This window comes from Ursus americanus, chromosome 14 (genome assembly GCF_024610735.1).
Source record: "Ursus americanus isolate L20-20 chromosome 14, mUrsAme1.1.p, whole genome shotgun sequence".
Lineage (NCBI taxonomy): Eukaryota > Metazoa > Chordata > Mammalia > Carnivora > Ursidae > Ursus > Ursus americanus.
This window is the reverse complement of record NC_142140.1, coordinates 31,207,608-31,231,895: the sequence shown is the minus strand read 5'-3', so window position 1 is coordinate 31,231,895 and position 24,288 is coordinate 31,207,608. Positions and strand designations below refer to the sequence as shown.

At 37.9% G+C, this 24,288-nt stretch overlaps 1 protein-coding gene and 1 long non-coding RNA gene across 19 annotated transcripts in view; one reads left to right on the top strand and one right to left on the bottom strand.

Moving 5' to 3' along the window:
* The window catches only part of CFAP20DC (CFAP20 domain containing), a 236,640-nt gene extending 220,660 nt beyond the window's left edge, over positions 1-15,980 (bottom strand). For all 15 annotated transcript variants that reach the window (XR_015726660.1, XM_087866894.1, XM_087866899.1 and 12 more), the window contains exons 1-4: positions 15,613-15,980; positions 13,119-13,208; positions 10,530-10,623; positions 2,562-2,634 (exon numbers count right to left, since the gene is read on the bottom strand). Coding sequence is in view for 14 of the 15 variants with exons in the window: in XM_087866894.1 (XP_087723020.1) it covers positions 2,562-2,634; positions 10,530-10,623; positions 13,119-13,208; positions 15,613-15,633 (278 nt within the window). In the remaining variant the exon portion in view is untranslated. The remainder of the gene's footprint in view (positions 1-2,561; positions 2,635-10,529; positions 10,624-13,118; positions 13,209-15,612) is intronic.
* A 133-nt stretch (positions 15,981-16,113) lies between these two features.
* The window catches only part of LOC123798808 (uncharacterized), a 587,079-nt gene continuing 578,904 nt past the window's right edge, over positions 16,114-24,288 (top strand). For all 4 annotated transcript variants that reach the window (XR_015726659.1, XR_006781406.2, XR_015726658.1 and 1 more), the window contains exons 1-2: positions 16,114-16,333; positions 18,416-18,504. This is a non-coding gene — a long non-coding RNA (uncharacterized LOC123798808). The remainder of the gene's footprint in view (positions 16,334-18,415; positions 18,505-24,288) is intronic.

The window sequence follows — 24,288 nt, the reverse complement described above, 5'->3', positions numbered from 1 at the left end:
TGCTCCACAGCAGATGAGGGGCCATGTGATGGCAGTCTGGGACCAGAAGGGAAGGCGTAGGGGTAGGAAAAAGCATACACGTTCAACGTGTATTGACCTCCCACCCCTAACACGCTGTCTGACAGGAATAAGGATTCAGTAATCTGTGGCCTGACTGAATGAGTATTTCCTCAGGCAGGGCTGTTGCTGGTTCTAAGGCATCCACCAACCCACAGATGCATGACCTCCCCCTGAGCAGTATCACCATCTAGGGGACATGAGAGACACAGGCAGATACTGAAGAAACGGTGATTACATCGGTAATCCAACTGGAAAGACTCCACTTACGAAAACCTCTTGATGTGTAAGCGTATCTTTGTGAAACAAAATGCCTCTCCCATTCTCACAATGGAAAATTTTAGAAGCCAGATATCTTTCTCCTATATGACTTTCCAGGCTTGTTAGAGAAATGTATTATTTAAAATAGCCTAGAGCTATGCTGCTAGAAACACAGTAAAACACCAAGGGTGCTGAAAGAAAGTCCTTTCATTTAAGAAAAAAAGAAAAGCTATAGTTAGAAAGACAGTCTATACTCGTTATTCTACGTTCTTTCTTGTAAAAATATGGTCTCTGTCATTACTTCCTAAAATGGCAAAATATTTTGATTATCTATTAGCAACAAATTCAAATGCAGAGTTAATATATTTCCTTATAATCTGTTAAATTCACAAGGTCAGGACAGAGACTGCCTTCCTCATGTTATTTAATAATTTTGACCTTTTGTCCATGAGACATTTATTTGCTGAAACTATAAAACTAAAACCATTTGAAAAATCCAAATGCTTGTCCATGTGGATATGAGAACAAGAGAATCTATGATTATAGTCAAATGAATTCAAAATCTAATAAATGATCCCATCACCCCTGAAAATGTTTTCCCAGCCTTAAGTTGGCCAAGATGTTCATTAATAATAGGGTAATGAAGGTGTAGTCAGGCTTGCTTACATCTGCTGCTCTCTTGCTGAGACGAAGTTAAACCTAACATCCCTGTCAATTTCCCAATAATTAAAGCTTTAGTTATTATTAACTTAGTTAAAACAGTATCTTGCCTAGGCTAGGGTGGTAAGTTCAAGTATTTGGGGGCAGAAATAAAGCTTAATTTTGCAAAGGCCAAGAATGCTCATCTGCAAGAGTCCACTCCAAGGTTAAGCCAAGCGTCCTGCACAGCTTTGATCAGAAGGCCAACAACTACCAGTGCCCCTGCCGCTGCTTCTGAAGAATCTCCAAGCACGGGTGGTAGAGATCAGAAGAAAAGGCACTGCACTGGATTTCTATATAAGGAACTTAATAATGAAAATAAAATACAGTTTGCCTCCTTCTATTTGCTAAGAAACCACTTTCCCCTACACTGGAAATAAAGCTTTATGTGGTATTCTCTGTGCCTTTAGAATGCCTTTAGTGTCTTGAAAATGCTTTTCCTGTAGAACCAAGGAAAGATACATAAGAGCATCAGATAGTGTTTTGGTGCTGTTACTGTAAGAACTGTTTTAAAGAATTATGGTAACCATGGCAGACGATAATAGAAAATCTTGGAAGTTTACTGAGGTTTAAAGCTGAATAAAACGAAGGTATATATTGTTCCATCTGTCCTTTATCATTCAAGAGAACAAGACTGTATATTATTATCTAAAATTTATATTTCTCCAATGTACAGACCAATCACTAATAATTTAATGCACATAAACAAAGACAAATAAATAACCTCAAATTTATGTTTTTCTCATTTTATTCAGAAAGCTCTTCCTTCCTCTCCATTTGCACCAATGCAACTAGTACAAAATTACCTTCATTAATAGGAAAAGTCATTTATTCCAGCAGGGAAAATAAAAGACTAAGCTTAGGCCTTGGACAGCTATTAATTACAAAGAAAAATGAGAAAATAGCATACCTTAAATCCAATGTTTTTAAAAGTGCAAATGTATTAATGAAATCTTAAGCAATATTCCATTTTATATGAGTGTATAAATCAACTGGTATTTTCATTCTCCTAATCATCTCAGACAACAGACAGCCCAACTGAGTTAAAGTTGTATACTCTCATTTTTGTTAGACAATCTGTTCCTAGCAAGGCTATTTAAAACAAATATATTCCAAGCCATTCATATGTCTACCGATATTTCTAAACGAAAGTAAATAACTTTAAAATGAGGCATTTCGATCAATTTTAATCCAAATATGATTTTCAATAGCAAGAGAGTACAAAATTACACCTCATTAGAACAAAAATCTCAAACTTTTGGATTATTTGTTTCTGCGTATTATAGGCTGTTTATTGTCAAATCCATAATCCTTTGATATTTTCTTAAACAGATGAAATTTGCCTTCTTCCCCTAGGGAAATGCCAGACTATAATGATATCTGAGAAATACGATTAAATTAGTTTAATTACTTCATGTCAACTTGATAAGTCACTGCTCTTTAATGCAAAAACTGCCACTTGTAATTAATGACTGTCCATACTGCTTCAATTGATCAAATGTCTAATACACATAAAACATTGAAAGAAGTTTTGTATATCTTACAGCAATTCAGTGGAGAAGTCTTGTCCCAGGGGTATGTAAATCTGAAGTACAAGAAACCTCTGGATCAGTCCAACTAGAATGAGAGGGGGAAAATATACATTTATATGTCCAAACCATTTATATGTGCATATAAACTAACACAATCACACACCATCAACAACCTGAAGCTTTCAGCGTTCCAGTAATATAGAACTGTAACAGCACTGCCCATGAGTTACAACTTCATTATAAAAGCAAAAAAGTTGATAAAAATCAAATCAAACTCTAACAACAAATGGTGCCTTTTAAAGTCCCATCTGTGGGCTTGGTGAAATTTTTATGAAAATTTAAAAAAATAATAATTTTTTACTTACTATTTTTATTAGGTTGTAAGAAAATGTACACATAAGTGACATTCAATAGAAACCTATAAAATTGAACTCCAGATTCCCATCAAGGCAGCCATAAAAGCATATGGCAATTATTTTTATCCACTGACAGCTTTAACTGTACTAAACAACTTAATAAAAAACAATAGATCAAGGAAAACAATTCTAATTATGACAACTACAACTGAAGGTTTGATGAGCCATATCTGGTTCATATGATTTTAAAAGTATCCACAGTGAGATGGATGGAGGAACATATTTTCATTTATACTGCCTTTTGTTAATTTAACATACTTTTAATTAATTCAGTGCTCACAAACTACAAACTGATCACTTTCATTCCCCACCACCAGCTTCATCTGAATTAAAAATATCTGAAGAAAAACCAACCCCTACAGCACTTTTGATAGCTGGAGTCTACAACTGTTTCGAAAATCAACTGATTTTATATTACCTCTTCAGACCTATTCACTTAATTCCTTTTCTCTTAGGTTTTGAGCTTTAGCTTGATTTCTCAATTATGATGCTCCTAATGGATGTTTTAGAATCACTTCCTCCTAAAACATGCCTTTTAGGAACTTATTTCCTCATGTAGGACTTCTGTAGGAAATGGAAATGTTCTGATTTATCTGTGAGCCTCTCCTACAAATCTAACCTAATAGTACAGGGCAACACTTGAATAAAAGAAGGCAACTGGTCTAAAATGCATATTATTTTCTATTTATTCCAACTCAGTAGGCTTAACAAATTTAAGTATTTCAAAGTAACAACACATGTGTGTGTGTTTGTTGTGTGTGTGTGTTTTTAACAACACATTTGGATAATCTACATGTACGTTCTGGTTTATAATTCCTTTGCTTAACTGTTTTTGTTTTTGTTTTTTTTTAAAGATTTTATTTATTTATTTGACAGAGAGAGAAAGCCAGCGAGAGAGGGAACACAAGCAGGGGGAGTGGGCGAGGAAGATGCAGGCTCCTAGCAGAGAAGCCTGATGTGCGGCTCGATCCGAGAACGCTGGGATCACACCCTGAGCCGAAGGCAGACGCTTAACGACTGTGCCACCCAGGCGCCCCATTTTGCTTAACTGTTTTGCAACATTCCTGACAATGTAAATAGTTTCTACATTTTACCCAAAATTTAGTTTCTACAAAATAAACATATTTGGTCAAGCCCGCTTAGTATCTTTTAAATCAAACATACAAGGATAACTTTTATTTCTAATGCTAAGCTTACAAACTGCTCCAGAGAGCCATCCATGGAGTAGTAATATAATGGAAATAGGGGATAATAGGCTCTGACCTTTGAAAATTCTCTAGGAACTGGATTTTACCATATTTATGGGAAAAGCCAGTGAAGCAACCCTTAGTTCTGGACTACGAAACCAAAGTGAGATACCGAAATGAGGCCAGCTTGAATAAATGATCATTAATTAATCTTTCTCTTGCATCGTCCATTGATTGGCCCTATGGCGTTTTTCCATGGCACAATGGCCTCCGTATACAGAGCTGAGAGAGCACCTGGATAAATGAAATCAGTCTTTACCAAGGTCCCTAAGTTGTGTCACAAATCTCACTGAATCAACACAATTTTCTTCAAAACCAATGAGCTATGCTACACATACAGAGCATTTTCCTACGAATGTTTTTAGATATGAAAGACACTTGCCCTCAAAAAAAAGAAAGCTTTGTAATTCAACTTTCTCACATACAGAAGCCCTAGTTTCCAAAAGGCTTCACTTCTAAGATTAAAAGAAGTATGACAATACCATATGGTGATGATCTGACAAAGAAAAAAGTACTTTAATAACGTTTGACATACAGCGATCCTGTGTGTCAGAAATGCTAAATAAACTCTATAGTAACATTTTTTTTCCAGTGGCCTAGTAAATTCAAACTGACTCTTCATGTCTACATTATATTGAAAATCACTAAGTAATGCTGAATGTGAACTACTATTAGTCAAAAAATGCCCATCAAGTATATAAAATTCATAAAAACTTACTTTTTACTGAAACATGCAGGTTTCTGCAATTTCATAATCTGTTCTCTGCTGAGATAAACTACCTGTATTATTAAGGAGTCGGGTCCTTTTTTCCTTTGAATCTTTTAAAACACATTTAACTAGTAAAACGCCATCAGGTTTTTAAACAGTAGTTTTATACTCGCTTCGTTACAGCCATTGACAGTTGTACAACACATGTACAACCCACAAGTGTTTGTTTCATTGTCCATGAGTTTGGGATGAGAACACAATACAGTCATCCTTTATAAGGGCGCTGCTAAGTCATGACTGAAGCTAGTTCCTGGTTCCTAGCGCAGTCCCGGCAAGAACAGCACACTGAAGTGCACCTCCCACTTCAACCCAGAAAACAGGAAACAGGCATGCCTCTATTCCGGATCGTTCCATAGTCCTCAGGCAAATCAGAAGGACTTTCTGGGCTCTTTTCCTTTCATGTATAAAACTGGGCTGACAAATTAGATATATACCTCACAGGATTATTTGTATGGATTAAATTAGATCTATCATTCAAAAAAAAAAATTCAGCATCTACTACATGCCAGACTTAATGTGGATGTTTTTAGTGAATAATGCAGATACTGTGACACTGTCTCTCCTCTCTTGGAACCAATATTCTAGCTTCAGGAAGGAGAAGGTCAGGGTGCAATGAAAGTATATAATCCTGGGTCACTGGCGGGAAGAGGATGAGTGAGAGTTTTCTGGCAGAAATAACACTGGGATTCAGCTAAAAGAGCAGGGGTTGAGTGGGCGAGGGAGATGAAGGAACAAATATCATAGGGAGAGGGAATACTCCATCATGTGATGAAAAAAGCGATGGTGGAGTGGATGAATCTAAAGACATAAAGGACTGGTAAGAGACACAGAAAGGGAAAAGCAGCAGGAGGTAATTCTGGCAAAATGCTAGGATCTCAATCATTCAGGGCCATGAAGGCCATGCAAAGGATATGGTCACCCTAAAGATCAATGGGAATCCACTCATATATTCATTAATTTATTCCACAAAGATTTACTGAATGTCTACTATGTATCAGGCACTATTCTAGGTGAACAAAATAGACTAAATTTCCCATTTTGGGGGTGCTTACCTCTGGAAACAGTGAGAAAAACAGTAAAAAAGCAAAAAACAAAAAACAAAACCCTAAGAAACAAATAGCACATTAAATGGTGGTAAGTACATGGGAAAAAGTAAAGAAAGGTAAAAGGGATCAAGAGTGTGGAAGGGCTATAAATTACAGGGCAGGGTGGGCTGTCATTGAGACGATGACATTGTAGTAAAGGCCTAAACAAGAGGAGATGGTGAGCCATGCAGCTATTTGGGAAAAGAAAGCTCTAGGCAGAGGGTTACCAGCTTGTGCACAGGTACAAAGGTGATAGGGCACCAGGCTACGTTTGAAAACAGCAAGGAGACTTGTATGGTCGCGACAGAGTGAACAACAGCAAAAGTAATAGGAGATAAGGTCGGAGAATTAAGAGGGTACCAGATACTACAGGGCATACAGATCTTTGGTTTTCACTCAGAGATGGGACATTTTCAGTAGTGGAGAGCCTTACATTTGCATGTACTGCTCTAGCTGTGAAACTGACAACAAACTGTAGGGAAGCAAGTAAAAAAACAGGGGGGCCAATGAGAAGACAAATCCATGAGAAGTTCCAAGCATGAGATATGGTGGCATTAGAGGTGACAAAAAGTTGTAGTCAGACTCGAAACTAAGCTAAAGAAAGAACCAACAAGATCTTCCTGATGGACTGAATGAAGAGAGAAAAAATCGGGCTGATTGAAGTTTTTCGTCAGAGCTACTGAAAAGACAGGTTGCTAACAACAGAGATGTGGCTATCTGTAGCAGCAGGAACAATTTGTAAGGTAAAGCTGTCTACACAGAAATGTCATATAAGCAACTGAAAATACAAGTCTGGAGTCTGAGAGAGAAGTCTGATTTGGACATAAATTTAAGGTGGCGTTAAGACAGAGATGGTATTTAAAACCATGAGACTAGCACCGATAATCAAAAGAGTAAATACAGGTAGATAGAGTGTCAAGTGTCAGGTCTACAGGCACTGCAACATGAAGCTGGGCTGGGGACAGGAAGAACCATGAAAGGAAACTAAAAAGGAAGACCGGTGCAGTGGAAAGAAAACTCAGACAAGGGCATCCTGGAAGGTGAGTGAAGAAAACATTCCAAGGAGGACAGTGTCAACTTGTCAAATGCTGCTGCTATGTCAAGCAAGATGAGGGCTGAGAATGAGCCACCGGATTCAGGAATACAGAGATTACTAGTGACCCTGACAAAAGCACTATCAATAGAGTGGTGAGGTCAAGACTGTTGAAGGGTTTTAAACAAAGCAAGTCATAATGACATTTATTTTAAGAAGAATACCAAAGTGGGAGTGGGGGGGAGGTCAGGGGCAGGGGGAGCCTCATAAAGATGACCTCATCCTCAGCCTCCAGAACAGCTGAAACTTAGATAAACACAAGGCTTCAGGGATGCTGATCCCAAGAGACACACCATAAGATTCAGATGCCACTGGCAGAGAAAACGACGGTTTCGAATAAGAGCCTCAAAAAAGATTACGTCCTGACACTGACCATCCAAATGATAGATGTTTGCGTGTGACACTGCTGCATCTCATATGGGCAGCTCCACGGCATGATCCAGGGTAAGGGCAGCATGATTTATTTATTTAGTTGGCTAATCATTCACTTAAATCTGGTTATGAAGGCGAACTGGTTACAATTGGAAATTATAATCCAAATTGTGACAGTTTCTCAATGTGGCAAATTTAACAAACTTATCAAACACCAACCACATATGATATACTAAGTAAGGGGTACAGAGTGGATGGAGCAAGATTCCTGCACTGGAGAAGTGCACAATCTGATCATCAATATCATGCTTTCCTCTGTTTGATGAGATGTTCCATAAAAGCAAACAAAACTCTGACATTCAGAGATGCTCAAATATAATTCAGAAATACCACTATTGAAAATGAAAAGTTTAACATACCTACTTTCATCATTAAGCTTTTTTCCTAAGTACCTAATATAGTGGGAAATACATATGGGGTACCTAATGTCAAGTCTGCATAAGTAAAGTGGATGTTTACTCTTAAAATAGGAATACATAATCATAATGGAACTAAATTTAGAATGTTAATTGAAAACCAATGCTCTACTCAAGACATGCCATTTAATTTAACAACGACTTCACATAGGTCATTTTATACAAGTAAAAACAGCTATAAAGTTCTGTTATCAAAAATTACAAATAATTAATCTTAAAGGCATTAGTACAGGGCAGACTCTATAAACTGTTTCATTTGTTACAGTACCACACATGCTACAGAAGAGCCAGATTATTTTTTAATTACAGGGCATTATACAAGAAATACATTAAAAGATTCTTCTGTTTCTTCCAATTAAAACTATCATTTTTCCTTTTACAAAGCAATTATAACACATTAAACTTGTTTTATTTCTAAAAACAAAAATCTTAGATAAGCGTAGGAAAAGGGAGCTTGTCTTTAGTCACTGAGCCTGTCTGGTAGAGGAGAAATCTTTCTCAGATCCAACTGAGAAAGGTTAGCAGAACTGATTTGATTTTATCAGTAACATGATTATGTGCATAGATGCTAAGGGCATTGCATAGAAGGATAGGCCAACAAGAGAACACTGGTTTAGAACAAAGTCACGTTCCTGCAAATCAGATGTATCCATCTCACAAAGTCAATATCCTTAAAAACAGATGGACCATGTCTCCTGTAACAAGAATAACCTACAGTTTCAGACATATTTTTCTGGCTCATCTTAGTTCACCTCATTTATAAGTATAGAATTTTTTTTTGGAATTGAAAAAAAAAAACTCTAGTGTTTAAAAGGAACTATGAGGAAATTATGATTTTTAAAATGGTAGTAAATTAATAAAAATGATTTCAACAAAGATTATCCCTTCTCTTTGAGGTTCTGTTTCTTATTTTAGAAAGAAACACTGACAAACCATTTATAAAATTAATCATCTTCCATCTATAGTTTCTATGGCTCGGTTTACATCTTAGAAATCTGTAATATGCATGCAGTAGCTTGAGGTGGTAGATAAAGAAGAGCCTGTGAAAGTTTAGAAAACCGAATTAAAACAAGAAAATCAGGTACCAATACAGGTCTTTTCAAAGTACCTGGTGCATAGTAGGTGTTCAATAAATGTTCTTAATTAATAAAGGAAGTAATAAGTAAATGATCAACATAAAAAATAACTGGCTGCTTATATTTAATAAATCACTTGAAATCGATAGTTAATACACAGGATAAAGTTGATGAAAATCAGATGAATCATTTTGAAAAATTACATATCTTAAATTGCCATCAGTTTACTCAAAGCCTAATTTGGTGGTAGAGCCTTGAATCTTAACCTCAGTTCTGTCAATAATTGGGCTTCTGATTGTAAATTCAAGTGCTTTTTCAAGGTTCCTTCTGCTTTAAAATGCCGATTCCAATTTCCAAAGTAAGAAAGAATTGAAAATCTACTCTTTGGGTTTTTGTTGAAACACATTATTTACATTTATACATATTAGATATTAATATTCTTGAAGGTATACAAGTTGATGTGTCACTAAGTAATGCTTTCTATGGTATTTTACACAACTTTTTTCTCATGGATTTTTCCTATAATTTGGGAAGTCCTGGGTTTATTTCAAAGCTTACCCTTAATTATCTGATTTCTCTATGAGGAACCAATCTCAGTGTGTTCTTTGCAGAGGAACTACTATCAGGATTAAAAGAGTCAATAAATGTGAAATGCTAGGGAAGTCATAGGCACACAGTAATTACTCAATAAATACTATTACTATGATAATCAATAGCCACCAAATAATCTTCTGTATCTTCTTAAAAATACTTCTAGCGGTGCCTGGGTAGCTCAGTCAGTTAAACGTCCGACTCTTGATTTCAGCTCAGATCATGGTCCCGGGATTGTGGGATCGAGCCTCGCACGGGACTCTGTGCTCAGTGCAGGGTGTGCTTGGGATTCTCTCTCTCCCTCTGCCCCTGTTTGCTCATATGTTCTCATTCTCTCTCTAAATAAATAAATACAATCTAAAAAAAATAATCTAGATTATGAATCAACAGTGAAGGTATATATACATGTATATATATATACATATCTATATACATACACGATATGTATCTATATAATATTTACATATATGTGAAACCTGGCATAAGGTTAATTTCTAAATTAAAAACAGACTTATCACTTTAAGTTTACAGATGCCAGTAAAAGTAAGTCAAACTAATGCCTGTGTGGTAGATCTAAAAGTATAACTTTAAAAATCAGGGGCGCCTGGGTGGCTCAGTCATTAAGCGTCTGCCTTCGGCTCAGGGTGTGATCCCAGGGTCCTGGGATCGAGCTCCGCATCGGGCTCCCTGCTCTGCTGGGAGCCTGCTTCTTCCTCTCCCACTCCCTCCGCTTGTGTTCCCTCTCTCACTGGCTCTCTTTCTCTCAAATAAATAAATAAATCTAAAAGTAAAAATAAAAAAATAAAAATTAAAAAAAAAATCAAATTAAGCTTTAATGTCAAAAATCTTACTTACGGATTTGCTTATTCTCCTTTGGTAACTGAATTTTGTTTGTTTGGCTGCTGCCTTCCAGGACAAACACAAAACTTTTAACCTCTTTATCAAACTCCTGTAGAACAAAAATAAAAACAGTGGTAATTGGAGCATATTTTATTTGGCTTCTATCATAAAATTGGAGCTGTAAACCCACAGGGGAAAAAAGTCCCGGATTCAAATAACTTAAAAGTCAGGTCTTGATGATACTCTTACCCTGAAAACTGCTGGGATTTGGAATATAGAAGCCCCACTGTGTCACTTGACAAATCCTCTATCATATCAAAAAACTCTTCCTCTAAATGATTAGAAATTCCCTAGTTTCAGGGATTCCCAAGTTACGAATTTAGAGTTTCCAGAATTTAGTTACCCTTCCTCTCCTATAATCTACGTATTCCTGTCTAACAGCACAGGCTGAACATCACTCCATGTTACAGTATACAAAATCACCTAACCTATGTTAGGTGCGCAAGTTAACCGGTCTGCAAGTTCCTGGGTGTCTGGCCATGGCTCGTACGGAATTAATCATTGCCTTATTTTACTAGTGTTCTAACCCGAAGTTCTACACATCATCTTCTGAAAATCAGTACTAATTAAAGTGTTACAGTTAAGGTGATCTTAAAAACTATGGTAGGAGAAACATAAACAGAACAAAACCAAACCTGAAAATAAAAAAGCCTCCTTATATGTAACGGTCCGATTTCTATGACTCAAAGTGGTTATTTTTTCATCTTGGAGCAAATTCCCAACCTGAGTATAAAGACCCATTATAAAATTTCACAGATCCTCCCAATCTTCCTTTCTGTATATGTCAAGAAATGCACTGTAACTAAGGCTGCTGAGCATTAAATAACATTCAAATAAATCTGTATTATATCCATCACAACAGCATCTCTCATGTATTTGAAATGAACACACAGAGACTGAGTATATTTATTCCATCTATACACAAGTTGGGCATATACTTAAAACCTTTCAACAGCTTACCCAAATCATTAACACAGTCCATAAACCCCCACCTAGTGTGCTTGCTGCCTGGTTTTAGACTTCAATCTCCTACCTTGCACTCTCTTTTCTCTGTATCCTGGCCTTAGTAGCCTTCTTGTAATTTCTTAAAAATTCTAAGCTCTCTCCTGCACAAGGAATTTGTGATTCTTCCTTTGCCTGAAACACTCTTGTCTCTACCAGCCCCACACAGTGCATAGTTAGCTCTTAGAGATCCAATGTCATTTCCTTGGGGAAGCCTTAGATACACTCCCTGCTCTATCTCCTCCCAGCATCATTGATCTCTCATTCATAGGAAGCGCTGTATAATTTTAAGCAAGTTGTTTACTCTTCCCACGGCCTCAGTTTAAAGCATCCAGAAAATTGGCATAAAGTACCTATCACATAAGGCTACTGTATAAATATATGTAATGTGCTAAACCTGGGCTTGGCAAACTGTAAGCACTCAGTTAACAGTAGCTTTAAAAAGTTACCCATAGAACAAGGTCCATAAAAAGGCGTTTTTCTCCCAATTGAATAGGAGAGGAGTGAAAGAGAAAGGGACAGGGATGGATATAGGTTTTTATTTAGGTCTGGTGGCAGCAGGCTGAGGTAGTTTCTATCTGACAGTATCAGTTTTCCCTGTGAAATGGGGCATGAGGTCTTCTGGTGAGTCAGTGAAGAGGGCCTGTCCTGGCTGTGGACTGTGGAGAGGGGAGTATGGGGGGTTGAAAACCTGAAGATAATGGAGAAATAATCATTTGAGAGACTAAGAGAACATAAGAGGTGAACTTTCCAGGCTGTTCAGGTTGAATTTATAGTATTATTAATCTGAGAGGCTACCAATTTTTTTCTCCAAAATTACTGTGGGACCCAGAACCCCACTCAGAAAAGACAGATATCTGGGGATTAAGAAATGGTTGGCTTCTTCGAGGCCAGCATGATGAAGGACAAAGAGCAAGGGCATTCAAGGTTTTGCCTGGAAAGTGACTGAAATCAGACTCTGGATTCTGGGCTGGATAGGACAGGAAGCGAAGATAGAGAAAATACATGCCGAAATAAAATTATTTAGGCATGGGGAAGTAGAAAGGCCAGTGGCCTAAAGGTCTCAATTAGGCTGAAGAACAAATACAATGAGACTAACTAAGCAAGCAGCCTTAAGAACTGAAGCTTAGCGTCAGAGAGGGATGTCTTAAGGTCTTACTTAGTCATTTCAGAGGCCCTGCAGTTTACTGTGATAAGGTATAGGGTGTGACAGTGGGAATGGCGTCTGACAATGGAAGAGGTCATTAGTGATAAAGAAATCAAGAAATTGAAAAGCTCAGGATTTGGAGATTTTCCTCACAAACACTAAAGTCACCTAAAACAATAGCAGGAGTTGGCCTACAGAGAAGGGTTATGAGCTGTGTGCCAAAGTCTTAAAGGACTGAGGAGTGGTTTCTGGGAGAGGTGCAGCCAACAGGGTCAGGAAAGGGTTTTTGAATGAACAGTAAAAACAGTTCTGGAACCTTATCAAACCCTTTTTCTTACAACCTTCATTCTCCTTTCTTTCCAGGATTTAGGTGGCTCTTAACTTCTAACACTTACTTTCCAAATCACAGACGGACTGCCAAGGATCTTCCATTTTGCTCCAGGATTTTTGCCCTGGGCACTAAAGATTTCAACAAATGCACCTCCCTGGAAAACAAAAACAACGTGTTTAAATTAAAGTGAAAGACAATGCTAAAGAGGAAATGCTATCCACCACATGGTCTATTACCACTGTTCCAGGCATCTGTCGGTTAAGTAGATCTTGGAGGAAACATTATCCCTGTTATTAACTCCTACAATATACCTTGATTGTACTGACGCCACAACCACTCTGATTTGGGTTACCTTGGATAAATGCTTTAGGGAATTTTTTTTTTTTAAAGAATGATAAACATTAAATTGTGCCATACAAACCCTACAGTCTCTCTATGTGGGGTTCACTTACTTGCCATGTATAAATCATGCTTACAAAACATTCTATTCATCTCTAACTAAAGGGTTTAAACTAAATCATGCTTACAAAACATTCTATTCATCTCTGACTAAAGGGTTTAAACTCGACTCTAGAGCCAGGCTAATAAACTCTGGTAAATTATCTGTGGCTACAAGCTTTCCAGTCATATTGACCCATGCTCTGTTACTAGCTTTGACATTTATTAACTATCTGACCTTGAGTTATTTAACCTCTTGATTCTCCATCTGTAAAATGGGTTGTTGGATTACACAGGATAGTAAACATAAACCATCAAGCACAAGACCTTTCTTGTATGTAGCAAGGGCTCAATAGTGCCAGCAATAATTATTCCAAAAAGGGCAAACTGATATTTTGGTACTGATTAACAAAAAAGCTTGGGAATGAGTGGGCATTGGGCTCTGATTCTTATTCTGGGCATTCCCATCTTTTTATATATCTAATATAAGTTGATATGGAAATCTATAAAATTTGTATAAGAAAACAGAGAATCATTTGTGCGGACATGCTATGTGTTCCCTATTGTAAACCTGAGAACACACAGGGCCACGCTTATATAAAAGTACTAAACACGTTACTGAATATCCATAAGCTTTAATTACCAAAGAAAGGAGTTAAGATGATTATCTCTGAGGAAGAGTTAATTACAAGAAATTGAGAATCGAAATGAAGATTAAATATGGTTTTCTTTTATGGTCTGTTTTAATTATAAGCAGCACATGAACAAATTTATGTCTGATTTTTGTAAAGAATTTCCAGCTTTTACGTTTTCTCCATAATATAAAGATATTTTTGCTTCTGAGTTTTAACAAAATCATTTTAACTTAAGACACTAAATTTCTTCTTTCTCAGGCAGTATTATGTGCAAACTGTGTGTGGTTAAGAATTACTATAAATTACTATACCTTCTGGGGTTAGGTCACATATCAATAAAAATTTTAAATTTGAGGCAGTTTTGTGGGTTGTTGTTAAGAGAAAAATCTTTGTACCTGGTGAAATACCCACTCCCTCTTCTTTCTGCTTTCTCTCGTTTTCCAAGTTTCCCATTGTGGGCATATGCTCCTTAATAACAACATTATTTTACCTAAATTGAGAGGAAAACTCTCTTAAATTGTTCTAACACACTTAATTATATCAAATGGGAGCAGAAGAAAGAGAACAGACTACTTGGAGGAAACTCATAAGAAGGCAGGTAGCATTTGGTGAAAAGGTAGAGGCAACAAAGAGGTAACCAATGGAGGGCTGTTCCAGCACGTGACAATTGTAAACAGAGAATGTAAACTCAGGTAGAAGTAGGAGGGAAGCGCAAGATACTAGGGTCAAGAAAGAGCAGTGGGTCGAGTGGGTTCAGGGGTCCAGTGAGGCAAGAAGAGCAAGTCCTGTTTTGAAAACACTAAGATACTCAAGGTGACAGAGGAAGACCCAGAAGCACTGTCCCCAGTGTGATCTTTGGACCATGTGCATCAGAATCAACTGGGGTAAGTTTTTACAGATGTTCTCATTCACTAGCTGGGGGGTGAGGGTCAGGAAATCTGCATCACAAGTACTCCCACAGATTGTAATGTACCCCAGTGTTTGAGAATCACTGACCCCAGTTTTAGGGAAAAAGAAAATAGCACGGAGCCAAAATGCTTATTTTCTTTCTTGGTTTAACCCAGTAATGCATTCACTCATTCACTCCATTCTAAATAGCTTCTGAGACATCAATAGTGAGTACCCAAGGAACTTGTTAAAACTCAAGATTTCTGGGCTCTGCCCTCAAGATTCTGATCCAGAAGGTCCGATTGGGGGCTTAAGATCTGCATTTTAATCAGAGTCGCAGGCAATCCATACACCTTGAAAAGAACTGAGCTGGAGACTGAACAAAAGCCGAATCATACGCCCAAACCGTGGTTGCTTACTCCTTTTTTCTTCTGGAGTGAAGACCACTCATCCAGAACTTCCTTCTCACCCCCCCTCCCAAAAAAAAAAACCATGTTGAGGGGGATTGGGGAGAGAGCTTTGTCCTCACCCTGAACACGAACTACCTCACCCAAGAGGAGAATTCTCTAGACAGGTTGGAGCGCCATTTCGGGTTACCTGGTACTCATTTTTGAACATTCCCGCAGGGGGCCCGGGGCTTGGGGGACACGGAGTTCAGGGCGTCCAGCGAGTAGCGTGACCCTGACGGCCGGAAATCGGCGGGCAGGAACCCCTGGCCCGACGGCAGAGAAGGGCTTCGTGCGTCGCCCCGACTCTTCTCAGTCCTCGGTCAGCTCCAAGTCGAGCCCCCGCCCCGCACCATCTCGGCCCCCACCTCCGGGGTGCCCGGGTGTGGGAGGGCGCAGCTATCTGGGCGGGCTCCCGGCGGCCTTGGGGGAGTGATTGTGTGCGTAACCTACGTAACGGGGCGCCCAGCCACAGATCCACGGACAACCGCCCGCTCGCCCGGGAAAGACAGGCGCGCTCCCGGGGCCGCCCCGCCCCGCCCCCGAATTCGATCGGAAAGGGGCGGGGCCCAGCGGCGTCGGCGCTCGGGCCGCACCCATTGGCTCCCATGAGGCGCCTGCGCGTTGAGCTCTGCATGCTTTTTGCCGGCGGACAAATGAGAGCACGCGTGACGTCGGCGTTGCCCAGGCAACTCAGGGACTCTCGGGGAGAAGGCGGACCGCCCAACCTGCGACCCGCGCTTTCTAAGGTCGTGACCTCTGCGGAAAAAGCCTAAAATGAGCCTGGTTTAAGAGCTACAGCAGGTCCTGGACTCTTCTAGAGAACCTGTCACGTCGGTTTGGTCTCTCTTCATTCTAAACGCTGATAACTGGTAGGTTGCTGAAGGAAAGAGTCATGGATTCATGGAACCCTCACATGGCCTTTGGTTCGAAGGTTTCCAGACTCGGTTTCGTTGAGGCAGAAATAGAGTCAGTTGGTCCCCTTCATTGTTTCAGAAGGCCCAAGGAAGTAGGAGTATTTTCTCAAAATCACTGCACGTGTTGAAAAGCCAAAGTTTTTTTGCTCAAAATAACTACGTTATTGAGCCAGGCACTTTCCTAAGTTTAACTATTTGGTTACTTCATTTAGTTTCTATGTCAGAACCACTGTTATAAGGTAGGTATTATTACCACTTTTTGGCTCAGAAAGGTAAAATAGCTTGCCCAAGATCACACGGCCAGTAAGTAATTGAGCTGGTTTGGAGCTCCTGTCTAATGCTGTTCTCAAGGCTGAGTTAGGTCAGTGGTAAGCGTTATGAATAACCAGGTACCATTGATGGAGCCCCTGCTACAGGCCAAGTGGGTCACAGGTTCACAGCCATGTGAGGTTAAGGATTAAGTCTCCTTTCAGTTGAGAATATTTCGTTTCAGAATTGATTAGGAATTTTCTCAAGGGCACAATGTTACTTTTTAGTTATGATTGAGCCTGATGCTCGAATTCACCCAAAAGTCTTAAATATTTGTATTCCCTACGATATGCCAACCACTGTGGATCATGTGCAGCATGAGAAAATGAATGCTATCTGGACCTACGCCTTATAAAGGCTAAGAAAAGAAAAGCTGATAAGGAACAAACTTATTTGAAAACACTAAGTCTAATACCAGATGTGTATAAAGGCAGAGGAGAGGAGGTAATATAATTGTCAGTTGCAGTACAATATGTAGAATCCAGAATCCCTGATTTCTAGAGCTCAAACCTAGTTCAACAACAGTTTTTGGTAAGACTCTGTGCTGGAGGCTTTGGGAATTATGGCCAATAGACATGGTTTCTTGTCTTGTAAGACTTGTTATCTACTGCGGGATATTTATGCATTCATTTAACAGATAATTCCTAGGGATGTAATACATTCTGGACACTATGCCAAGAGCTAGGTGTACAGGGAAGGCCCCGACTTCCATGGAGCTTACACATTAATAGGGGTGAGACACAATAAACAAGTGAATAAATAATTACAACTTGTGATAAATCCCACAAATCCAGTGATAGGAAATAACATTGGAAGGGTCTGTTAGTTTCCTGTGGCTATTGTAACAAGTTACCAGAAACTGGGTGGCTTAACACAACAGAAATTTATATTCTCTCACAGTTCTGGAGGCCAGAAGTCCAAAATCAAGGTGTCAGCAGGGTGAAACTCCTTTGGGAAGCTTTGGAGGAAAATCTTCTCTTTGCCTCTTCCAGCTTCTTATGGCTTTTGGCACTCCTTGACTTGTGATTGCATCTCTCCAATATCTGCCTCCATGCTCACCCTGCCTCTTTTCCTGTGTGTGTCTTCTCTCAGTGTCTCTTATAAGGACTATTGTGGTGGCATTGAGGGCCCACTTGGATAATTCCAGGTTATCACTTTATTGCAAGATCCTTAACTTAGTCACACCTGCAAGACCCTTTTTCCAAGTAAGGAAGCGTTCACACGTTCCAAAGGGTAGATGTAAGCATCTTGGAGGTAGGGGAGGTCACATTTTTTGGCCTAACACAAAGGGTTAGGTACTATAATACAAAACAGTTTTAGATAAATGCTGGAAGAGAAGCAAAAAGTCATTGGGAATACAGGAGGAATCTAGGGGGGCATCCTAAGGCTTTTAGCAATCTACTTGGGTCTCTGAAAAACATGTTTTAGCACCATAGCTAAGAGACTCACAACTTTGTCCTCTGATATTTTCTTTCTATCTTTGCCATTATCTGAATTTGTTTGTTTATGTTTATCATCTGTCATTAGCTATCAGAAGGCAAATTTGATGAGGGCAAGGGTTTTTTGTGTGTTCATCATTATATCCCAACTACTAGAGTAGTACCTGGCACATAGTAGGTATTTTATAAATATGTATTTGTCGATTAAATTAAAGGTACTTTGTCTTTTCAAATTCACAATGTCCAAAACATAACTTCTCTAAACCTTGGCCTTTTCCATCCTTCCCAGTCTCATTAATACCACAGTGCCTCCAGCATCCTCACTCCCTGTGATACAGCAGCCTCCAAAAATGACCTCCAGTGATTCCTTGCCTTCTCGTATGTTTGCCCTTTATGTAATCTCCCCTTGCAAGTGTCCTGGGTCTAGTGACTCACTTCTAATGAATACAATATGGTGCTGAGATGTCATTTCCAACATTAGGTTATAAAAAGACTGTGATTTCCTTCTCGCTTGGCTTTTTACTCCCTTGCTCTTGTTCTTCTCCCTAATTCTGTCTTTATATGAAGGAAACAAGTTGCTATATTGTGAGTATCCCCTGGAAAGGTCCATGTTGCAGGGAAATGATGTCTCTGGCCAGTAGTCAGTGAGAATTTGAGGCCTGTCGACAGTCACACGAGTAGGCTTCAAAGTGAATCTTTCCCTGGTCAAGCCTTGAGGTAAATGAATCAATGCTTTGCAGCCTTATGACTAAGCCAGAGTCAGAGGCACCCAGCTAAGTTGTATCCTGATTCCTGACCCACAGAAATTATGAGATATTTATTGTAAAATGCTAAGTTTTAGGGTGATTTTTTATGTAGCAATAGATGCACTCCCCCTACTCAATCCATCACCCAAACCTAATTGTTTTATCTAAATACTTCTAAAATCTACCTACTTTCCCTCTGTACACTGTAGTCTGTACACTGATTTACCTGTGATATGCTCTTCCCTGAACTATGATAACCTCCTAATTCATACACCATGTTGGCCTCCCTTCAAATCCATCTGCACTTTACAGTCAGAGTCATCTTTATAATGCACAAATCCAGTCATATCAGTCTCTTGCTTCTAATCCTTTTGTGACTATAGAACCTATCTTCCTCTCTGGGTTCAATATACGATATGCAGCCCTGTTTATATCAGTCACATTGAGCTTTCTTTTAGTTCTTCATGTTCGACATATGTGCTTCCACAGTAGGGCCTTTGTGCTGTTCTCTTGAATAGATTACTTTTGCTCCCTTTTTTCTTTGGTTAAGGCCAAATTCTGTAAACGTAGAGTTTATATCAAGGGTCCCCTTCTCAGGGACACCTTCTCGAATTTCCCTGACTTGATCATATCCCCCTATTTATAGGTTCTTATAAATCTTAGCACTTAGCATTACTGAAATAATTGAAATTTTGTTGTGTTTAAAATATTGGCCATCTCTGTTAGACTGTTGATTTCATGAGAGTAGGGAGCATGCCTGTTTTGTTTACCCTGGCGTCCCTAGTGCCTGGTATATTAGTTCAACCTTGTACCTAGTATAACAAAATAGTAATCCCCCTTTGAATGAATGAAGGAGGAAGGGAGGAGATGAAGGATCAATATGTTCTTAAAAGACAGCCATAGGCTTTGGTGTTGAGAGAACAAGAAGAAAGCAATTGAAAATACATTAAGGTAAATGGGTGAATTAATCATCTCAATTTATTGATGGAAATACTAATTATGGAGTTTAAATGATTAATCATAGTGTATCAATAAGTTTCATTACTCAGGTATTTTGTTTTTTTATCATCTGTTTATTCGATTTAAGGCTAGAAGGAACTGGTATAATATATTTCAATCTCCCTATCTCCTTGATAGAAAGTAATTGTCCAATGCTCAGTTGTCCAAGGATTGGGTCTTTGGGTCATATCCTAACCCTCCTAACTCCACAAGTTAAGGAGACTTATAATTGGATTTTGATTAGCAAATGTGGGCTAGGGCCTGTCCGGGCAATGGGCAGTTCAAAAGGCTGCCTGACTTGGATCAAAGTTGTTTTGTCTATGGTAAACTCTACCCTTACCACTGACAGTGGTGGCTGTAAAGCAAAATTAGAATGTACACTACTTTAACAATATGAACTCAACACCAGAGATAGGAAGGGATCCAATTTTATAGTAGCAAATGCTCCTTGTTTGATTTGGATGAATGCAAGCCATGACTAAAATCTTGGATTTGGCTATTGCATCTGACTCTTGGTTTTGGCTCAGGTCATGATCTCAGGGTTGTGAGATTGAGCCCCGCATCGGGCTCTGCACTCAGAGTGCTTCTGCACTCAGAATTCAGGTTCTTTCTTTCTCTCTTTCTCTCTGCCCTTCCACCTGCTTGTGGTGCGTGTGCCTGCACGTGCTCTCTCTCTCTCTCTCAAATAAATAAATCTTAAAAAAAAGAAAAAAAAGAATGGCTACCAAAATTCAGCCCTGTCACCAAAAATATAAACGAACAAACAAAAACCCCCAAACAACAACAACAAAATGCCTGCCCAAACAACTTTGCTTAAGTCAAGTTATTTATGTATGTTTTAAAAGTGAAACATTTTCTCTAATTGCTACAATTTTTAAAGAAGTCAGTACATTTAGTAATTGCGTTAAATTGCTTAACTTAATTTGACAACATTAAGAATTAGTCACTTTACAAGCTTTAAAAGTGCTTGTCTTTGTTCTACAAAGAAAGTAATTTGGTGGTGTATTAATGTTATTAAAGGATATTGGATGATATCGAAAATGGAATAGACTAAAGTTTTTGAGGGTGGTGGAATCTTTGTATGTCAATGTAGTCATTCAGGTTAGGTGCTATGATTATCAATTTGACAAGCAATAGTATTCTTTTGAACTAAGAATATACAGTATTTACTACAGTATAGTTGTAGTTTATATTTTGGTTGCAGTTCATAATCAAATTATTTAGTATAATGGGAAAGAAAAAAGATATTGGTTTGATGATCAGAATTTGTTTTGCTGCACAATAATCTGGAACTGTTTAATGCTCGGAAGGTTATTTTTTTCTGCATTATGGAATAACTTTATGAATGGCAATAATGCCAAGTTGATAGAATAATTTAAAAACTGTGACTATTTTACAGTTTCAAGGAATTGAGAAAAATTAGTGATACCTGAGTCATCTATTTTACTTTTGATTTGAGAGTAGTGATGTCTTCTTTTTTCAAGTAGGTGTGATATGGGGGAAGATTTTGCGGATTTTACTGATGGTAGATTTTTCCCCTCTCTCTGGCCTCTGAGGTTCTAAAGTGATGCTTTCCTGCCTGTACCTTTAGCTGAGCAAATACTCCAAAACTCATGTATAAAGTTGAAATTTCCAAAACTAGCTACTACTGGACAGTTTTCTCAGGGGAAAAACCAACCAAACAAACAATTCCAGTAATTGAATATTTAGGTGTGAATGCTTCTCTAACTATAACAGTGTTGTGGAGTAAGTACTTAGATTTAGAAAAATGAAATATTTGTAAAAGGCATCTTTGAGAAGATAAATGAAGTGAGCTGATATTTAATACCAGTTTGTTTTTAAATATATAAATGCTCTTTTGTCAGAAAAAGTTGTTAGATCTCAGTAGCAAGTTTTTTTTTCATAGCCATTCCTAATCTAAAGCCAGTTAGTGTTGACTCATGGTAAGAAGGCTATAGAAAACTGGATACCCATGTGCAAAAAAGAAAAATGAGGTTGGACCCTTACCTTATGCTACATAAAAGAAAAAAAATAAAATGAATCAAAGACCTAAACATAAAACTCAAAATTATAAAATTATGTCTTGGAAAAAAACAGAGGAAGAGCTTCATGTCACTGGATTTGACAGTGATTTCTTGGATGTGATGCTAAAAGCACAGGCAACAAAGTTAAAAGATAAGTTAGACAACATCAAAATTTAAAACTTACATACATCAAAGGACATGATGAACTGAGTGAAAAAGCAACCTATGGAATGGAAAGAAATATTTGCTAATCATCTATCTGATAGTGTGTGTATTTAGAATATACAAAGAACTTCTACGACTCAACAACAACCACCAAGTCACTCAATTAAAAAATGGGTGAAGGACTTGATGAAAATACAAATGGCCAATAAGCACATGAAAAGATATTCAACATAACTAATCATTAGGGAACTGCAATTCAAAATCTCAATGAACTATTACCTGACACCCATTAGGATGGTTCGTATACAAAACAAATAAAATTACAAGTGTTGATGAGGATGGGGGAAAATTAGAACCCTTTGCATTGTTGCTGGCAGTGTAAAATGGTGTAGCAGCTATGGAAAACTGTTTCAGTTCTTCAAAGTTAGTATAGAATTACCATATGATTCACTTCTGAGTATATATCCAAAAAAATTGAAAGCAAAGTCTTGAAGAGATATTTGTACACACATGTTTTTAACATTATTCACAACATTTAAAAGTGGAAGCAACCCGTGTTCATGGATGGCTGAATGGATAAACAAAATGTGTTCTATACAGTCAATGGAATATTATTCAGCCTTAAAAAAGAAGGAAATTCTGACATATGCCACAACATGGATGAACCTTGAGGATATTATGCTAAGTGAAATAAGCAAATCACACACACGCACACACACACAAATACTATATGATTCCACCTATAAAGTATATAGAGCAATCAAAATCATAGAATCAGAAAGTAGAATGCTGGTTGCCAAGGAATAGGTGGACTGGGGAGAAGTGGGAAGTTGTTGTTTAATGGGTATAGAGTTTCAGTTTTGCAAGATAAAAAAGTTCTGGAGATCGATTGCACAACAGTATGAATATACTTAATAATACTGAAACATTAAAAATGTTTAAGATGGCAAATTTTATATTATTCCTTTTTACCACAATTAAAAAAAATTTATGGGGGGAGGGGAGCTAATAAGGAAAAAATGTCTAAAAAAAAGGCTCCTTAGAAACAACTTGACAAATGCTGGTATTAATAATTGTACATGTGTGCGTGGATGCATGTGTGTGCATGCCCAGGCATGTCTATTTAAGCTGAACTATTTAAAGTTAAAGTGCAGGTATCATAACACTTTACTGCTAAATACATAGCATAATAGCATGTATCTCCTAGGAACCAGGATAATCTCCTCATACCATTTTATACCGGAACACTACATGTATACTATACCTCAATATCATTATCACATTCAAGAAATTTAATATTGAACAATATGTTTTGATATAGTCTATATTCAGATTTCCCCAGTTCTAACAATTGTTTTTTTCCACACAGGATCAATCAAAGATCATACTTTGAATTTAGTTGTAATTATATTCTCCTTTAATATAGAACAATTGAAGTATTTCAATTGGCATTTTGAATAGTTCACGCCAGTTGTTTTGTAGAATGTCCCGCCGTATGGGCTTGTCTAATTGTTTTCTCATGACTAATCTAAACATTTAGGGCAAAAATCACTACGTAAGTGATATAATGCATACCTTTTGGAGATAAATAATATATTTGTTCCATTATTGTGATGTTGAGATTGATTAGTTGGTTAATTAAAGTGGTGAGTAGAATTTTCTATTGATATTTTTTGTTTCTGATTACAAAAGGCATATATACTTAGTTCAAAAAACTTGAAAAATGCAAAAGGAAAATCATTATAATTTCACTACACAAATAAATATTGTTAATGTTTTATGTGTATCTTTTTTTTAAGATTTTATTTATTTGACAGGGAGAGAGACAGCCAGTGAGAGAGGGAACACAGCAGGGGGAGTGGGAGAGGAAGAAGCAGTCTTCCCAGTGGAGCAGGGAGCCCGATGTGGGGCTTGATCCCAAGACCCTGGGATCACGCCCTGGGCCGAAGGCAGACGCTTAACTGAGCCACCCAGGCGCCCCTGTTTATGTATATCCTTAAGCAGTCTTCTATTGTTCAACATGTAGTTATTCCAGCTTTTTGCTATTTAAAATTTTTGCTTTTGTAAATAACCCAGTAGTGAACATCATTGTCCCTTTTCAAATCTTTGTCTAATTTTTAAAAATTATTTTTGTAGGATTTATAAAAAGTCAATTTTTTGATTAAAAAGTATTAACTTTTTAGATTGTTTCACATTTCCTGATATTATATTTTCTTTGAGATTTTTAT